Source organism: Cajanus cajan, chromosome 4, assembly GCF_000230855.2.
Source record: "Cajanus cajan strain Asha chromosome 4, NIPB_CcT2T_4, whole genome shotgun sequence".
Lineage (NCBI taxonomy): Eukaryota > Viridiplantae > Streptophyta > Magnoliopsida > Fabales > Fabaceae > Cajanus > Cajanus cajan.
The window spans coordinates 27530794-27550994 of record NC_138520.1 but is presented as its reverse complement, the minus strand read 5'-3'; the positions used below and the strand labels follow the sequence as shown (position 1 = coordinate 27550994).

The 20201-nt window shown below is 38.9% G+C and overlaps 1 protein-coding gene across 1 annotated transcript; it reads right to left on the bottom strand.

Moving 5' to 3' along the window:
* Nucleotides 1–535: 535 nt before the first annotated feature.
* LOC145956769 (uncharacterized) lies at nucleotides 536–4398 on the bottom strand. The gene is made up of 2 exons (XM_083072444.1): nucleotides 3440–4398; nucleotides 536–2384 (listed from the first exon to the last, which is right to left on the bottom strand). The coding sequence occupies exon 2, from the start codon at nucleotides 1928–1930 to the stop codon at nucleotides 536–538; it is 1395 nt and encodes a 464-aa protein (XP_082928570.1). The 5' UTR covers nucleotides 1931–2384; nucleotides 3440–4398.
* Between the last annotated feature and the right edge of the window lie 15803 nt (nucleotides 4399–20201).

Below are 20201 nucleotides of genomic sequence, written 5' to 3'. Positions count from 1 at the left end.
CATACCGAGTCCTGAAAGCAGTCTTTGGTATGTCCTCCTCCTTTACCCGTATCTGGTGATACCCAGACCTCAAATCAATCTTGGAGAAAACAGAAGCTCCTTTTAACTGATCCATCAAATCATCGATCCTTGGCAATGGGTACTTATTCTTGATTGTCAGTTTATTTAACTGCCTATAATCTACACATAACCTCATACTACCATCCTTCTTCTTTACTAATAACACGGGTGCTCCCCACGGAGAGACACTAGGTCTGATCATCTGCTTCTCCAAAAGTTCTTCAATCTGCTTTTTCAATTCTGACAACTCTGCTGGTGCCATTCTATAAGGAGAAATGGATACTGGTCCCGCCCCTGGTATAAGATCAATACTAAACTCCAACTCTCGCTTTGGTGGTAATCCAGGAATATCATCTGGAAAAACTTCTGGAAACTCTCTAACAACCTCAATACTATTCAACAATTTTTCATTCTCTACACTAATAAAGGATAGGATCATAAACCCTAGAGCTCCATCCTTCAACAACCCATCCACCTATCTATTAGAAATAAACCTTTCCTGTTTAACAGCAGGAAAGATTAATCTCTTCTCTGAACAATCTATCAAAATCTTATTGATAGAAAGCCAGTCCATCCCTAAAATCACATCCAAATCCGATAAAGGTAAACAAAACAAGTTCACCTTATAACAACGCCCTTCTACTTCTATTGTACATCCTAAACAAACCTCAGAAGTCAAAACAGACCCTGAAGCTGGGGTAGAAACAACTAGATCCACACTCAAGGAATTCACAACTAATTTTGATCTCCTCACACATTCGTAAGAAATAAAAGAATGTGATGCACCAGAATCAAATAGAATAGAAATATCATTACCATCAATTTTGCCCTTCCCCTTTACTAGCTCAGATGATGTTTCAGCTTCAACACTTGTTAAGGCAAAAACACGTCCTGCTACAGTAGGTCGATCCACCTTTTGGTTCTCTCTAGCTGGAGCATTTCTGATATTGCAATCTTTAGCCATGTGACCCACCTTGCCACATTTAAAACACGCATAATTCTTTGTAGGACAGTCCCTCATCATACGTGGGCCTCCACACGTATAGCATCTAACAGCTCCTGTAGTAGTAGTCCCCATGGGTTTCTTATTAGCATTCCCAATCTGAAATTGGGATGGTCTCTTTTGAGATTGTTTCCCCCTTCCAGATGATCCTTCTGGTCCTTTCACCATTTTATTCCCTCCCTCAAATCTTTCAACCGTTTTTGCCTTTTCAACCAGCATTGGGAATTCCATAATTCCCATAGGAACAATGGTTTTCTTCAGCTCAAATCTTAGACCTTCACTGAACTTCCTGCATCTCCATGCTTCAGTGATAGCTTGAGAATAGTATCTAGCCAAGTGTTCAAACTTGACCACGTACTCCTGTACTGACATGTTCCCTTGTTGCAGTCTCAAAAACTCGGCTTCCTTAGCATATCTGGCGCTATCTGGAAAATATTTCTCCAGAAATACCTTTTTAAAATTCTCCCAATTCACCGCCTCCCCTCTGGCCTTCATCATAACCTGAGCACCTTTCCACCAGCAGCTAGCCTCACCCACCAACATATAAGTAGCATAAACAAGCTTCCTCTCCTCGGGGCATTGCATCACCATGAAAATTTTCTCTATTTCTTCAATCCATTGGTCAGCAACTTCTGGTCCATCAACACCTGTGAATTGAGGAGGATTCCCTTTTCTAAACTCTGACAAGCCTCTATACTCATCAGGTACGTTAGTCCTAGCTGTCTCAGCTGCAGCCCGATTGGCCTCCATCTGAGCCAACAAAGTATTCTGTTGTCCAATAGCAGCAGCAATTAACTCCATAGCTTGAGCAATTTGCCGCTCATCCATGCTTGAAGAAGAATTAGAATGATTTCCCCTACCAACCATCCTAAAAAAAATCAAGGAATTTTATGAGTTTACACTAAAACTCATAAGAAATTCCTAATCAAGATCAAGAAACTCATGAAGTTCCTTTCATTTCCACACAACGGAAATGCAACAAGACCATTTCCCACAAACCCTAAAGAGACTTGACCAGCTCTGATACCAAAATTGTAACGACCCACCTTAGGTCATCACATCAATAACCAACCAAAATAAAAGAGCATTTATAATAAAAAAAATAGAGCAAAAGCCAGCTACGCTAGAGTGTAAAAATTGTTTTCATAATAGCAAACATAAGTATATTAGTCATTCTCAGTAAAATCATACAGTCATCCAAAATATATTAACATTAACCATTAACAGAAACACCCTAGGTGCTGGTCAAGCTCTAAGCCTAGCCACTTCTCAAAGCAGCTACCCAGAAGACTCCTTGCTATCCTATGGCTTCACACCTGATCTGCTCCCCCACATAGTGAGATCATCACAGTTCCACCACATGGAAACATAAGGGTTAGCACGTATAAAACCAACCATAGTATAAATATCATTTAACAATTATTTGTTCAAACCAACATGTATTTCCAAGATAGATATAAACCAATAGCATACATATTAATTAAAGAAATCCATAACCCTAGTATACAATCCATACCATATGTATACATAATCCACATCCAAAGCAAAGTCACACCACCGTATAATCCATGATGTAACCAACACATCCAAACCAAATGTTGGCCTCAACACCTATCCAAACCAAGTGTTGATACGGTGAAACATGTCAGCAACCCATGTCTCACGCCTAACCTCTCATGGAAAGTATACAGTTGGATTACGTCGTCACGTAACCCTGGTGGGGTCACCTCATCCATCGGTATGACTCGACCCAGACCCATACCGGTAGCAAATAGATACTTAGAGGAGTACTTCAGAATCCACCTAACATCTGAAGTGGTTTACTATATAATCCTTGGAAAAGTTCCAAATTGGAAATCCTCACAATGGGATTCCGAAATTCCATATTTTCTCCAAAGATTATATCCTTGATCTCACCAAGAGATCTCCCATCCATAACCTTACTCCTCTCAGTTCTATTTACTTTTCCAAACCACATACACATAACATACTTCATAATTATATATATAAATATAATCATAACCATGCCAAATTAAATATCCAAAACAACCACCAACTTGAATAAATAACAACCATCAACTTAAATAAATAACAACCTTCATACAAACAAAATAGCATATTAAAAGTTATACTACTCCTATCATGCTCATGTATACTAGATTAAGTCTTATAAGTACTACCCTTACTTAGCATACTAGATTAATTTTATAAATACCACCCTTACTTAGTATACTAGATTAATTTTATAAATACCACCCTTACTTAGTATACTAGATTAATTTTATAAATACCACCCTTACTTAGTATACTAGATTAATTTTATAAATACCACCCTTACTTAGTATACTAGATTAATTTTATAAATACCACCCTTACTTGGATAATCCTGAACTGAAACTCGGGCAGAAACTGAGACTATAGCACAGCTGCCTCCCCAAGGCTCCTTCCGTCTAAAACAGGGACCGGAGCTAAAATTAGGACAGAACCTCTTCCTCTGGATTTCTCTTGGTCTTCAAAGAGAAGAAGAGGGAAAGAAGAGAGTATAAGAGAAGAGAGAATGAGAATTGAGGGATGAGAAGTATTTCTTGGGATGGTTTGCAATGGAGAAGTGAAGGCCTATTTATAGCCTCCAAAACACATTAAAAAATGTAAAATAATGGAGAAAAAGATAGACAAAACTAAGTGGAATGAATTAGTGGAATGAATTATAGAAGTTGGTGGGATGAATTAATGGAGTTGGTGTGAATTAATGGAGTTGGTGCCATGTTCTTTTCCGCACCGACTTTGGCTACTGATTTGGACCTTATAGACAGCCGAATCTGAAAATATTTCCTTCATGAAAGTTGTAGGATTTTCTCTTATCTTTCCATAGCCACCAAGTTTGTATCATTTGAACAACCACCGACCAAGTTATACCCCAAAAACCGAGGCTTGCCAATCAGCCCAACGAGAAACAATTGTATCAATAAAAGTCCAATTTTGACCTCCTAAACGACCGATTTTGCAAATGGCTATTTCTGCAAAAGTTGTGCGTTTTTCTCTTAGATTTCCATTGACACCAATTTTGCATCATTTGGACCATCACAGCCCAAGTTATGCCTCGGACACTGAGACTAGTCAGTCAGCCCAGCGAGAAATGATTCTTAAAAAAAAATTTCACAACTATCTAATTAGATCTAACAACACACATATCTTTCTAAGCATAAATGGAGTGTGAATTATCTATAATTGAAGTAAAATATAACCACCAAATTATGACCAAATACCACATAGTAATAATGACAATAATAATAATAATAGTAATAATCATGTTGAAAACTGAGATGTTACAGCCTCCATGTGCACACTTGACTTCCATCCAGCTGCATATACCAATTGAGTGCGGTGTCAGCCAAGCTCTCTTGGAAGCAATGGATCAAGAGCTTTTCATTGGTAGCATATGCAGCCATTTTTCGGCAATACATGGTGAGATGACTTTTGGGGCAAGTCGATCCCACATATTTTGGGAAATCTGGCACTTTAAATTTGGGAGGGAATTGGATGTCCCTCACCAAGCACATGTCGGCGGCATCTTTGATGTCAAAATCATGCCCCTCCATAGCTCTTAGTCGATCCTCAAGAGCATGGAATTGTTCCTTTGAAACCTCGGGCTCTTTAATCATGATCCCCGCCCCAAGGGGTACAGCTCGTGGAGGTTCTTCCTCGTGCTCCTCTTCCTCATGATGATGGGACTCATGGTCACTGTGGTGAGACCCATGTACATTATGGTGACGCATGAGTTCCATCATTTGCGCCATTTGTTCTTTGAGCTGTGAGAGCTCGGCTGTAAGCTTCTTATTTTGGTCCTCCAGCGCTTCCATCTTCTTGATTTTCTACGCGCGTGTGAGGACAGAGAGATGACCAGCCACTTTCTAAAATGAATGTTTAATTAGTTTATTTATGGGATGAATACGCTCTTGACATGGGCTTGATAACCCTCCATTTTTAAGGCGCTGCCTTTTTAAAACAGAGTGTTACCACCCTCCTTGACTTATGATCCCTCCCCAACGGAGAATCTCAATAATTATGGGTCTCTTTTACTCATGTCAAGAGGTATTGGTGAACCTAAAATGCATGGTTTATGAGGATGCATGATGTCTTATTGGTAATGATGTACATGCTCCTTACTTTTATTATATTTTCACACATGGTTTTTCCTCTCATGTCATGGTATTTTCATGCATGGGGATTATTCTTAGACCTTATCACGAGGTTTTATTAATGCACAAACAATATCACATAAACCTATACACAAACAATTCACTCATCCACGAACAGTCACGAGCGAATCACGAGGTAGGGGTATCCTGCAGAAAAGTGCATATTCAAGGAGGTTCTAACTGTTCTCACCGGTCTGAGGCCCCCAAGGTGCCCCCATTATAGGGACCCAATTCCTCTCGTCGTAAGTCAATGGAAAGTTCCAACGCACTGTCGGACTTGAGTTCATGGTTTTCACCTTGAGTGATGCTTTCCGACAACGGTCTACGGGCACCTATAGACCCATTCGACAACCGACCGTACTAACATCCACTCCCTATGGCTTTCCACTCATGCCCCCGGGTATAGAGGGAACTGTTGTGTGCAAAGGTTTGTGTGCAGTTTTTATTTCAAACAATTGCAAAAATTTAAACATTCAACAGTTATTAAAAGCCACATAGATAAAGCATGTTATCATACAAGCGAGGGGTAATGAAGTAATTTTAAACTATTATTTTAGAAATAATCCATCACTAAATGGGACTGACTCTCGAGGCTTTCCCAGCGGAGTCGCCATCTGTCGCCACCCGCCGAAACGGACCTTGGCAATCGCGACGATGGTCGTACTCTTTTTAAGTTTTGAAAATGGTGGATTGCTAGAACGACTTATTCTCAAACTGAGACCTTGTCGAGCTAACAATTTTATTAAATGATTCACCAATCCATGTTAATCCCAAGCGGGACCCTCCATGGATTAGTGGTTTTCGTAAAAAGAAGGGTTCTTAGAGTCGCCACCAATGTTTTACTCAAAACATTGGAAAAAGGGATAAGGCAATTGATTTTATAAATCAACTTTGGCCATTACAACCAGAGTTGGGTAAGGGAGTCGGTTACGTGCGGGGAAGGTGTTAGCACCCCCACAACGCCCCATTAGGGTTCCCTATGACGGATTATTTATTAAATAATAGCGTAAAATTACTAAATTACCCCTATTTATTATAAGCGATTATATATTAAATATCTACATGATGACGAATTTAAATATGCAACAATCAGAAAGCGGTAAAAGAAGGGATTTTTAGAGAAGAAACCTCTTGAAGCGTGCTTTTTATATATCAATGAAGTTTAGGAGGCTTTTTGGCGCTCCCTCCCTCTACAAGCTCGCTCGCTCCTTCCTAAAAAATAATTTTTGACTATGGAAATCCAAAAGATTTCCCTTCGACTAAGTTCGAGACTCAAGCAAATGGCTCGTGACTCAAGAACTTCGTCGGATTGACTCTCAGAGTGATTTCTAGGGCAGAACACTGCTCAAAAACCCCAGAATACTCAAGGAGAGAGTCAAAACTGTGTGAAAAAGTGTCCAATGACGTCCAAATGACGTCTTATTTATAGGGGTGAGGCGCAGTACGGCCCCTGGTGTCAATACGGCCCGTATTGAAGTTTTGAACTTCAATACGGCCGTATTGAATTCAATACGGCCGTATTGAGGTTCAAAAACATCAATACGGCCGTATTGGTTTCAGTACGGCCGTATTGCAGTTCAAAAATGCAATACGGGCCGTACTGAGCTCCAAAGAGGCCGTATTGAGCTCCACTCCTCTCACTTTCTTATTTTTAGCTACTCTAAGACCTCTAAACCTACAGATAGTCATCCTATGGTCTTCTGGGAGTCCTTTTGGCTGACTTTCCATTGATCTTTGAGAGTCTTCGAGTCTTATTTCCGACCCGGATAATTTTAGGGGTCTACAAGAAGTGATTTTATATTATGAGATGAAATGTTGATGTTTTGAGATGTTTATACAAGCATGTGTATCCTGAATGTGGTGAATGATGCATTGTACACCATTATACTAAATTGGTACTAAGAGGAAAGAAGACTGATCACCTTCCTTCTCATCTTAGTTAAGTGAAGTATGGTGGCATGCAACTCATTATTCCAAGCATATGTATCTGAAAGTGATGTTTGTTTGTATGTTTATACATGTTGCACTTCATATGGTGGTGAATTGTGAGTATTGCATGCAAAAGGAATAGGAATGATAGGACATTGGAGGAATGGAGCATAGGATAAATATGGTCTTTCTATGTGAATTTGAGGTTGTTTTAGAGCTTAGGGAGTTGAAATACTGCAAGGAGTAGGGTATTTAAGGTAAATAGGTGCTAAGGGTGAAATTTAAAAATTTTGGAAAATGGCTATATATAGAGACTTAGGACTAGAGGGTCTCATTTGTCAAACAGAGACAATTTCTAGAGAGAGGAAGTAGAGAGAGAGGCTCTGGTCCGGAGGGAAGCTGAGGACACATTTGGGAAGTTTATCAAGCTAGGATCAATCTTCACAACTAGAGTTTTAAGAGATTTGGCCTCTAAAGCCTTGAAAAAAGGGGATTAAAGTTTGAGTTGGGATTTGAGGGTTTTGTCCAAACCTTGCATTTCTGAGGTTTCTAAGGTAAGGGTAGTACTTATAAGACTTAATCTGGTATGTATGGGTTTGAAATATCACATTGATTCCATGATTTATGCATGATTAAGGATGGATTGAGGGGAAAGGGTTTTGGTTGGGGTTTCTTCATGATTTCCATGAATTAGTGGTTAAGACTTGATTTCATTGCTTAATATGTTGTTTTTGGATAGTATTTATGCTTTGTAATGATTTGAACTCGTGTAATTTTAATTGGATTCATGTTAGGAAGAAATTTTTGAGGTTTTCGAGGGTTTCTGGTAGTAAATGAGCCAGGCATAGTTCTTGGCGTCGGGCGTGAATTCATCAGGGACCACCATTGCCAAATCGCGTCGGGCTCGAGGCTAGTCGTGCCGGGCGCAATTTGAAATGGAAATCCCTGGGTGAATCACGCCGGGCGCACTATCAGACGTGGTCCTTGTGTTTTGGTTATTGATATTACGCTGGGCGTGATCTGAGCACGCTGGGCGTAGAGACTCATTGGGAGTCTCTGTCTGGAATTGCGTCGGGCGTAGAATAAATGCGTCGGGCGCTGAGACCTTTGTAGGTCTCTGTTTGAGTTTTGCGCCGGACGGGATATTAGTGCGCCAGACGTGAGTAGGTTGGTCTTTAAGTCTTCATGAAAGTTGTAGCCTTGGATGTCAGCTTTTCAATGGCATTGGAATCACCCAAGAAGGAGCTCTAGAACTCTAGATATGACTATTTTAGCGAAGGTTGTCATTTCATAAGGAGTGATTTAGTTAAGTTGGCATGATTATGGAAAAGTTTGTATGTAATTATGTAATATTCTATGTGTGTTTGGTTTGGAAAGCTAATAAGACTTAGAGGAGTAAGGTTATGGTATGGATTGGGAGATCTCTTGGTGAGATCAGGATATAATCTTTGGGAAAATATGGAATTTGGGAGTCCCATGGCGAGGATTCCAATATGAAACTTTTCCAAATATTATATAATAAACCACTTCAAATGTTAGGTGGATTCTGAAGTACTCCTCTAAGTATTCTATTTGCTACCGGTATGAGGGCAAGGCCGAGTCATAGCGATGGATGAAGTGGCCGCGATCCCCAGGGTTACGTGACGATATAACCCAACTGTATATTTTCCATGAGAGGTTAGGTGTGTGACATGGGCAGGTGACATGTTCACGAATTCAACACTTGGTTTGGATGTGTTGAGGTCAACGTTTGGTTTGGATGTGTTGGCTACTTCACGGGATTATACAGTGGTGTGACTTTGGTTTAGATGTGGAATATGTATGCATTTGGTATGGATTGTATACATTGGTTATGGATTCTTTATTATTATAGAATATGTATGCATTGGCATGGATGTGTATACATTGGATTTTGGATTGGTTTATAATTGGCATGGAAATGACTTGTTATAATGTTGTCATTCCCTTGGTATGGATAAAAGTTGTTGATGAATATCTAGTTTAATGATATTTCATTTTATTGTACTATGGTTGGTTTTATACGTGTTAACCCTTATATTTCCATGAAGTGGATTGTGATGATCTCACTATGTGGGGGAGCAGATCATGTGTGAGGCTTTGGGATGACAAGGAGTCTTTTGGTAGCTGCTTTGAGAAGTGGCTAGACTTAGAGCTTGACTAGCACCTAGGGTGTTCCTTTTGATGTTTTCATGATGTTGTACATATATTATCTTTTTGGATGACTGTATGACCTTACTTATGATGACTTTTATAAAGTTATGTTTTACATGCTGAAAACAATTAACTCGTTTTTAAATATTTTCACTCTAGTGTAGCTGGCCTTTGCTCTATTTTCTTCATTATATATTATTTTATTTTAGTTGTCATATTGGTTGTTGATGTGACGGCCTAAGGCGGGTCGTTACAGGTACCTCCAACAAGATATTTTAATTCTTAGGACTAATACATTAGTGTGCTATAGTTTTAGTCTTTTTACCTTTGTAGGTTTTAGTTATACACCTAGACTTCACCATGGGGAGGATCCTATCCTTAGCATTAGAGAGTCTAGTCCTTTTAGTTTAGACAATCTTTTAGCATTTTTAGTGGAACACCTCTTAGGATACACTTTCCCTTTATATCATATACTATTGCCTTGTCGCAACCCGAAAATTTCCGATCTTGCGACCTATGGTTTAGACATCCTTTTAAAGATCTCATTAATTAAGGAATGCCCGGACACCAGACTAATCCTCAATTAATGGTTTTGAAAAATGAGTTCATGGAGTCGCCACCAATATTTTACTCAAAACATTGGAAAAAGAAAAGATTTTTAAAAATCCAATAATGGCCTTGATAACCAGAATTGGGTTCGGGGGTCGGTTACGTGTAGGGAAGGTATTAAGCACCCCTACAGCGCCCTCAATCGGTACCCTATGATGAAGTTAACGTGATAAGAATTAATAATTTAAATATTTAATCCCCTTTATTAATATATCTATTTACATGCTTGAAATTTAAATTATACAATAAACTAAAAAATGTCTACATGATTGCTTTTAATATAACAATATTTATTAAAGATAACAAAATAAAATAGAGAGAGGAAGATTGATTGAAATACCTCTTGAATGAGCTTTATTGAATCTTCAAATATGAAAAAGGTGCTTTCTGGCGACCTTTCACACTACAATATGCCTCACAGATCTCAAGAAATACAATAGGAAGGGGAGAGAAAAAAGAGATGCGACACAAATCTCAAGAAATACAATAGAAGGGAGAGAGATAGAGAATTTTCGTGCTCAAAGGAGTCTTATTCAAAATTTCTCTGGCCGCCCCTGAGAACTGTGCCCGAGGCTTCAATTTATAGGCATCAGATGTGGGCCGGAACGGCCCGTTCTGGATTCCGAATGGCCCGTTCCGGATTCAAACATTACGTTCAAATTACGTACCATTGGAACGGCCCGTTCTGAAAACAGAACGGCCCATTCTGGTATTGGAACGGCCCGTTCTGATATTGGAACGCACCATTCCGGTATTGGAACGGCCTGTTCCGGAATTGAATTTTTAGGCCATTGAGAAGCCTTGGAACGGCCCGTTCCAATTCGAGAACGGCCCGTTCCAGACTTGGGAACGGCCCGTTCCGATTTTGGAACGGCCCGTTCCGGGCCACGAAAAAAAGTTAATTTGGGTTTTTGGGCCCTCTGATGTCCTATCTTGTTTGTATGCCCCCGGACGAAATTGGGTGTCTACAACTGCCCCTCTTTACTTGTCCTTTGGAATAGTTGTGTTGCTTTTCCAAAGGCAAGTAAAGACGTAGATATTTCGTCCGGGTCTTCTTCTCGTCTCTGTGTTGATGCTTCTACGTTGCTTCCCTTGGACAAATGTATTTGCTTGTAACCTCACCCTTTAGAGAAGTTGAGCATTGATTGCGTACTCTATTGGGTAACAAGGTTGACAAACTGTACACCTGATCTTCAGTCTTCGAGTAGAAGCTTCATTGTTTCTCTTTTGATAGTGAGGTGGAGATCCGGTTCTTCAACCTGCTGATGTTGAGTATTGTTGTGCTAGCCTCTCCAAGCCGCCTGCTGATATTGTGGGTATTATTGTGCCGGCCTCTTCAGGCCGCTTGCTGATATTGTGAGTATTATTGTGCCAGCCTCTCCAGGCCGCCTACTGAATGTTGAGTATTATTATGCCTAGCCTTTCCAGGCCGCCTGCTGAACGGTGAGTATTATTATGCCTGCCTCTCCAGGCCGCCTGCTGAATGTTGAGTATTATTATGCCTGCCTCTCCAGGCCGCCTGCTGAATGCTGAGTATTTTATGCCTAGCCTCTCCAGGCCACCTGCTGAATGCTGAGTATTATTATGCCTAGCCTCTCCAGGCCGCCTGCTGAATGCTGAGTATTATTATGCCTAGCCTCTCCAGGCTGCCTGCTGATGTTGATGATGCGATTGCCCCTTTTTTTATGGGAGGACGTCTGATGAAGACGAGGATTGCTAGTAAGTGGTGCCCTTGTGACGGTGGGCAAAGGAGTAAATGATGAGTATTATTATGCTTGGCCTCTCCAGGCTGCCTGCTGCTGATGATGATGTGATTCCCCTTTTCTTTGGGAGGACGTCTGATGAAGACGAGGATTGCTGGTAGGTGGTGCCCTTGTGATGGTGGGCAAAGGAGTAAATGATGGGTGACAGAGATTCTAGTGTTGCCCCTGCCATGTGAGTATTGTGATACCTCTCCAGGCGCAATGTTGTGGGATGGCTGGTAAGTGTTTGGTGTTGTTCTTGTCAAGGTGAGTATTGTGATGCCTCTCCAGGCGTCTGCTTGTGGTAGGGTTTTTTCCTGAACTTCATTTTTATTTAGTTTCGGCTCTTTCATATTTGAAGCTTGCCTTTTTTGCTATTTTTTTTCTTAAATGCTTCGGCTTTTTCAACATTGTGAAGTTTGCCTTTTTCTCATTTTTTTTATTGTCATCATTGGTGGAGGTATCTATTCCCATGATGTTATTTGTTGAATCTTTATTGATGAGTATTACTTTGGAAGCCACTCCTGGCTCTGGTTAGGAAGTCATTCCTGGTCTTGGCATTCTCTTAGATCATCCTTCATTCGGTTGAGGAGTAAGGCGTGATGGCCTCTTCATGCTTATAGGCTTGCTTGCTTGGTCGATTTCATTCAATTCCATTGTTGATATGTCTTTGCTTAGTGGACACATAGAATCACTTGGGGTTGTTGTCTGTCACCGCTTTAACTCATGGTTGGCTATTTAACTTGGGCTTCATCTTGATAACCCCTTCTGACTCATAGCAAGTAGAATGCATGGATGCATGGATGCAATGAAAATGCAAGATAAGAATGATTCTTTTATTTATATTCTTTTTGTGTAACGCCCTTCCATATGCCCTTATGCATGCGATGTAGTTTATGCTCATGGGTTTGTTTCCTAAATATGCAATTCAATTTTTTTTTTGTCGGGAAATTAACCTATACGTGTTAAGGTTAATGTTGACGATTTCTTTCTATCCATGCCAATCTTGATTACTGTCGGGATATGTTCTTTTGAGCCCAAGCTTTAGTGGCTCCTTGACTATCCAGTCTATGTGTGGTCAAGCGTCTCTAACCTCTGTTTGAGGACATCTCGGCCTTCCCTCTGTGAGTATTCACTGTGCATTTTCCGTGTATCTTTTCAGTACCATTTTAATGCCATAAGGGTTAAGAGAAAAGAAAGAAGGGATGTTTGTATTTTTTCATAGGGGTTATTAGAATGAATGTTTTTCCCAAAAAGGATTTTTTAGAAGAATGGATGTTTGTATATATTTTTTTTTTAGAAGGGTTGTTAGAATGGATGCTTTTTCCAAAAGGGTTTTTTAGAAGAATGGCTCGCCGAGGTGGGCTTTAGTATTTAGGGTTATCAAACAAAATGTATTTGCTACAAGGAAGCTATCATTGTTTTTTAGCCTTTTTGGAAAGTGGAGTGATGACTTAGGGTTGTGCTTTGTTTAGATGATCCCCTGATCTGCCTTTCGGTTTTCAACTCAGGTCGCTGCTTTGACGTCCTGACTTTTGCCTAGGTTACTTGAGATATTTTCCCTAGCGGACATTTTCTTTTGATCTTTTATTTTGCCTAGGTTACCCATTTTTACTTGTGGGTTGCCTAGCAGATCTTACCCTAACTTTTACGCAGCCCCCTTAGTGGGTTTCCTGCCGGGCCTTCATTTTTGCAGCATTCTTGAGGTATGGGATGTCTTTATTTTATCAAACCCTAGTCATGTTTGAATTCCTGGTTGTTCCTTTGTTATCCTTTCCATGCTATTATTGAGTAACATCTTTGTTGCAAATACATTTTGTTTGTTAAGGGTTGATGGATGAGGCCTAGAGTGGATATTTAGAGGGAGAAGAGAAGCAAAAGAGTGTTATGGCATTTAAAACAGTACTTTCAATTTACACGTGCCCCTTTAACAAAGCTCGAAGGCCCGGGCATGCCCCGAGTTCGTGATTCATACACAGAGAGATAGACAGAGGTTGCCCCCTAAAGAGTCATGAATGATTTGATGATTTCAATAGAAAACCTTTCCACTTGCTTGAACGTCGGTGTTTTCATTTGGAGTGAAACCTCTGTGAATTCTTACTTTTTGAAGGGAATACCCAAAAATCGCCTTTTGATTTCCAACTCAAGCAGACAATGCTTTTTTTTTTTATGTATCCCTAACTTTTGCATAGGACGTATCCTATCGGGATTTTGATTCTTTTTCCTTTACCCTAATTTTTGCCTAGGACGCCCTTTACGAGTTTTCGTCCTAGCGGGTTTTTGTCATGCAATGCCTTTATTCTTCAATTGGGTTTTGTTGTAATTCTCTAGAAGCAAGGATTCGTCCATTCTTGAGCATTCCTCCTATCCCGACAATTGTCATTTTTGCATGGGGAACTCTTGGTGTTTGAATTGTCAATTTGGGCGTGTTATGTCCCCCAGTCTTCTTGCACAATCACTGGTTTTTTAAGTGCTTTCAATTTGATGTATTGAGTTTGCACTTGATTACTAGTGATCTCATTATTTGATTAACACGCACAGGTTAGGTTTCCCTTTTTATTCTTATTTATTATTTACAAGGAAGACGTGTTATCTATATGAAACGTAAAATAGGATACAAAGACATATGAGAAATTCAACGGATATCATTCTCATTGATTTTTGTTTAGAGAACATTATACTATTACATGTGTCTTCCATTTCTAATGAATGTATGCTAATGTACTATCCTAGGAGATGCATGATATTTATTTTTTGCCTAAATTTTATCATGTTTTTTAACTAAGAGTTATGATGCATGATTTTTTTTTGCTATATATATATATATATATTTTTTTTTTTTTGTTGAAATAAACTACCCTATATGATGCTTTAGAGTTAGGGTATACAAAAGGGAGTTAAAATTTTTATCATATTTTTTTATTAATATCTATTTGTTTATATTTTTTATCCATTTGAAATAAATAAACACAAATAAATGCAACACACATATGTTCAAACAAATGTACACCCGCGAATAGTCACGTTTAAATCTTTGGTCTGTGGTCCCTGCAAGAAAAGTGCATTGTATAGGACGGTTCTAATCTCACTAGTCTTAAGGCCCCCAAGGTGCCCCCATTATAGGGACCCAGTATCTCTGTCGCCGTCACCTGGCAAACTCTAAGGTCTGTCGCAGTATTTCGGGCTAGAGTAACCGGTTATCACCTTGAGTGTGATTTCCGACAAGGCTCGCAGGCTCCAAGGCCAAACTTGGGCCGGTCGTACGTCAACCACTCCCTATGTTTATTACCCTCATGCCCCCGGGTGTAGGGGGAACTGTTGTGTGCAAAGGTTTGTGTACATTTTTATTCAAACAGGTGCAAAATTTAAATAAACAAACAAACAAATATTAAAGACAAACAAATAAAACAAATAAAGTAAAGGGGAAAATATTTAAATTATTATTTTTATTTTATTAACTTCATCAATTAAATGGGTCTGACCCTCTTTAAACGTCCCTAGTGGAGTCGCCATCTTTCGCAACCCGAAAATTTCCGATCTTGCGACCTATGGTTTAGACATCCTTTTAAAGATCTCATTAATTAAGGAATGCCCAGACACCAGACTAATCCTTAATTAATGGTTTTGAAACATGAGTTCATGGAGTCGCCACCAATATTTTACTCAAAACATTGGAAAAAGAAAAGATTTTTAAAAATCCAATAATGGCCTTGATAACCAGAATTGGGTTCGGGGGTCGGTTACGTGTAGGGAAGGTATTAAGCACCCCTACAGCGCCCTCAATCGGTACCCTATGATGAAGTTAACGTGATAAGAATTAATAATTTAAATATTTAATCCCCTTTATTAATATATCTATTTACATGCTTGAAATTTAAATTATACAATTAACTAAAAAATGTCTACATGATTGCTTTTAATATAACAATATTTATTAAAGATAACAAAATAAAATAGAGAGAGGAAGATTGATTGAAATACCTCTTGAATGAGCTTTATTGAATCTTCAAATATGAAAAAGGTGCTTTCTGGCGACCTTTCACACTACAATATGCCTCACAGATCTCAAGAAATACAATAGGAAGGGGAGAGAAAAAAGAGATGCGACACAAATCTCAAGAAATACAATAGAAGGGAGAGAGACAAAAAAATTTCGTGCTCAAATGAGTCTTATTCGAAATTTCTCTGGCCGCCCCTGAGAACTGTGCCCGAGGCTTCAATTTATAGGCATCAGATGTGGGCCAGAATGGCCCGTTCTGGATTCGGAACGGCCCGTTCCGGATTCGAACGTTACATTCAAATTACGTACCATGGAACGGCCCGTTCTGAAAACGAACGGCCCGTTCTGGTATTGGAACGGCCCGTTCCGATATTGGAACGCCCCGTTCCGGTATTGGAACGGCCCGTTCCGGAATTGGATTTTTAGGCCATTGAGAAGCCTTGGAACGGCCCGTTCCAATTCGAGAACGGCTCGTTCCGGACTTGGGAACGGCCCGTTCCGGGCCACTAAAAATAGTTAATTTGGGTTTTTGTGCCCTCTGATGTCCTATCTTGTTTTTATGCCCCCCAGACGAAATTGGGTGTCTACATGCCTCTAATGCTTATTTTTATGTTTTTGTTGGTCATGATGCCCACCATCAAGAACCTCTTGATTTGAGATCAAATCCTTTTCAAGAGGGAGGGAATGATGGAATAACACTAAGGCCAAGAAGACCAAGAGATGATATATTGAAGGAGGCAAGAGGAATGAGTTAGTGTTGAAAACCATAGGAGGAGTAAGCCTACTTTTGGGCCTTAGCTCCTAAGTTTTTTTATTAGCATAGCATTTAATTTTATTCCTATTTTGCCCTTGTCTTTAATTTCTTATTTTACCCTTGTATTTTAGGTATCTTAGACATAAGATTTATTTTACTTGTATTTTCCATTTTACCCTTGTATTTTGTGGTGCCTTAGTCATAAGATTTATTTTTACTTATATTTTCCATTTTACCCTTGTATTATGGGGTGCCTTAGATTATAGGATTTTATTTTATAGCTAGGGTATTTTATTAGGGTTAGAAAAACACATAGACATATATTTTTGGTAGCATTGGATTTGCTTTTGGACTTGGTAAGGCTTAGGCCCAAGTGGAGGGCACCTAGGATGCATGGTCATATCATTCACTTAGATGTAGCTTAATCAAACCCAAAGATTCCATCCTTGGCCATCAAGTAGCATCTAGGGTTAATTTAGGTTTCATTTGAAGTGCATTTGGCTTGCATTTTTCGGCCAAGGCACTCTCAAATGCAACCCTAATACTTCCTCCCTTCTATAAATACCCTAGGCTATGCAACTTGTAATCACTCTGGATGTTGAATATAGAGAGAGCCTTTGTGCCTTTATATCATTCCTTAGTCACCCTTTGCTAATTCGATCACCACCCTACCATCTCCACCTTAAGAGAAACAACCCTAAAAGTGGCCTTCATCACCATGAAGTGAGCCAACCCTAGAGTACCCTTCTCAAGCCTTTCATCAAACACCTTCACCCCACTCTCCATTTCCGCCCAACCTTCCATCAAAGACACCCTTGAAGAACTTGGATCTAAGGAGTCAAGGTATCCTTAGCCATTGATCAACATCTCTTCATTTATGCAAGCAAGGATGTCGTCAGATACATCCTTGCTTGCTCTTTATCTAGAATAGAGTACAACAAATTCTATAGGATTCCATCAAGGCAACTCATGAGGGTATTGAAGATGTAAGGCTTAAATGAAATGTTTGGAAGATCACAATGTTTGAAAGATCGCTAAAAATTCTAGATGGTTTAGAATCCTTGGGAACTGAGTTCTCTAGAGCTTATAATAATCTCAAGATCTTAGATAATTTCCCTAATATTTAGGAATCTAAAGCCACAACTATTTCAAAAGCATGTGATCTTAAAGTTCTCAATCTTGATGAATTTCTTGGAGCTCTATGTGTTCATGAGGTTCATTTGAACAATAAAGATCACTAATTGTGCTGATGGCTCCTTGCTTGCATTGATGGAATGGTCGATCAATGTGAGGGCACCTTGACTTCTCGGATCAAGTCCCTCAAGGGTGGCGTCTAGTTTGGAGAACGAATATGGTGGAATGGGAAGAAATGGAAAGTGTGGATGAAGTGTTTAATGAAAGGTTTGAGAGGGGTACTCTAGGTTTGGCTCACTCCAAGGTAGTTGAAGGCCATTTCTAAGGTGGAGATAGGTATGGTGGTGGCCAAATTTAGCCAAGGGAGACTAAAGATGATATAAAGGTTTAAAGGTTCTCTCTATATTCAATATCCAAAGTATTTACAATGATGCTAGCCTAGGGTATTTATAGAAAGGAAGTTGAATTTAGGGTTGCATTTGAGAGTGCATGACCGAAAAATGCAAACCAAATGCACTTCAAATGAAACCTAAATTAACCCTAGATGCTACTTGGTGGCCGAGGATGGAATCTTTGGGTTTGGTTAAGCTACATCTAGCTGCATGATAAGACCATGCAACCTAGGTGCCCTCCACTTGGGCCTAAACCTTACAAAGTCCAAAAAAATAATTCCAAGACTACCAAAAAACACATCTAGGCCTTTTTTCTCACCTTAATAAAATACTCTAGTCCAAAAATAAAATCCTATAATCTAAGGCACCCCATAATACAAGGGTAAAATGGGAAATACAAGTGAAAATAAATCCTACGACTAAGATACCCCAAAATACAAGGGTAAAATGGGAAATACAAGTAAAATAAATCCTATGTCTAAGATACCCAAAATACAAGGGTAAAAATGGGAAAATTAAAGACAAGGGCAAAATAGGAATAAAAATAAATTATATGCTAACAAGGCTTAGGAGAATGATCAATATTCTTTAGCTATGAGAAGCATGTCTCTAGGGGTGTTAGCTCCCCTATCCTTTTCCAATCTCCTAGCCATGAACCTAGTGATGGGTCCCACATGAAGCTCCAAGGATGGTCCTCCATCAAGTGCATTTTGGGAAGAAACTTTGTATACATTTATTTTGCCTTTTTGACCTTTGTATGTGCCTTATATTCATGTTTTGGCTTAGATTAATGATAGTGGTATTATTTGATTATTGTTGTAATTTTTACTAAATTTTCAAATTTTTACCCACTTTTACACTATGTTCTTGTGCAGACCATATCTGAAGATCTCGATATTGGATTTGGACGTTCTTAATGTCTATGGAAATATAAAAGAGATTTCTACAACTTCTCTGTTGGGAGCAAAGTTCATTTTAGTTGTTAAGGGACCCAAAAATGCGTTGTAAGGTTGCGACCCTATGCAATATTTTTTATTTGCTTTTAGATTGTAATGTTAGGATTTGTTTAGTGAGATAATTAGTTGATTTAGTGGGCTAGGCCTTTAATTACTAAATTAGGCCCATTATATTTCTCTATTAATAGGTGTTGTGAGACTTGTTGTATACACTTTACATTCATCTTTCAGATTTTAGAGTTGCTTACTTTACAAGTTTCTCTACATTCTCTCTCCCACTCTTCTCTCTTTCTCTCTTGGAATTTTTCTCGTTACATTTTTCTACACAAAGGAACCGTGGCATCTTGATGAAGATGTGTGACTAATCCATTCATTTGATTCGAGGTTTCAAGAATTACGGTAAAATTTGAGTTCCGAATTTATTTTTACCGTACGAATTCTCTTCGTCTTTTTCTTTGTTCTAGATCCATTTTCCATTTTTCAACATTATGAATTTTGTTTTAATAGATTTGGATCAAATTTAAAGATTAATTTTGGATCTAGATCTAAATTTAGATCTAGACCTAAAATAACCTAAATTGTCTAAATCAATTGTTCACCGTTGTTGAATTTCAAGGAAATTGTGAGATCGCGATTGCGTTTCATGTTTTTAAGGAATTCAATAGATCTATATTTAGATTATTTTCATGTTGATTTAGGTTGATTGAATTTGGATTATAATTTGAACCGTGAAAATTTTACCATAGTGATTGAAATCTTGAATCGATATAATTTTTTATTGAATTTTTTGTTTGTGATTACAATATTATAATTACTATTTGTTGTCCATAAAAATCCCCTTTCTAATTGGATGATAATTTTGGATCCAATTGGTTGTGTCTTCGAGAATAATGACCTAGATTCTTCTCTATATTATAAATCTTTGGGGAAAATCTAGTAATTTTTGATAGTGATTCGGTAACACTATCAAAATGGCATCATTGTCGGGGACACAAGTCATTGTGTCTTGATTTTATCACGCCTACTATATCTGTTTGTGAAATTGCTTTTGTATATACTAACCTTGATTCTAACCATTTTTGTTGAGTTTTGTGGTTTTTCGTAATATTTGCTCATAGACACTTTTTCAGAGTTTTCGATTTGGGATGTGTAGACACCCAATTTCTTTCAGGGTATCTAAAACAAGGCAAGAATACTTTGAAGGCCCATTGAGACACTTGAACAGACTCAAATAGCATCAAGAGGCCCAAA

Coding starts and splice junctions, on each gene's coding strand:
- LOC145956769 (XM_083072444.1), bottom strand. CDS start 1,930: ATGGTTGGTAGGGGAAATCATTCTAATTCTTCTTCAAGCATGGATGAG.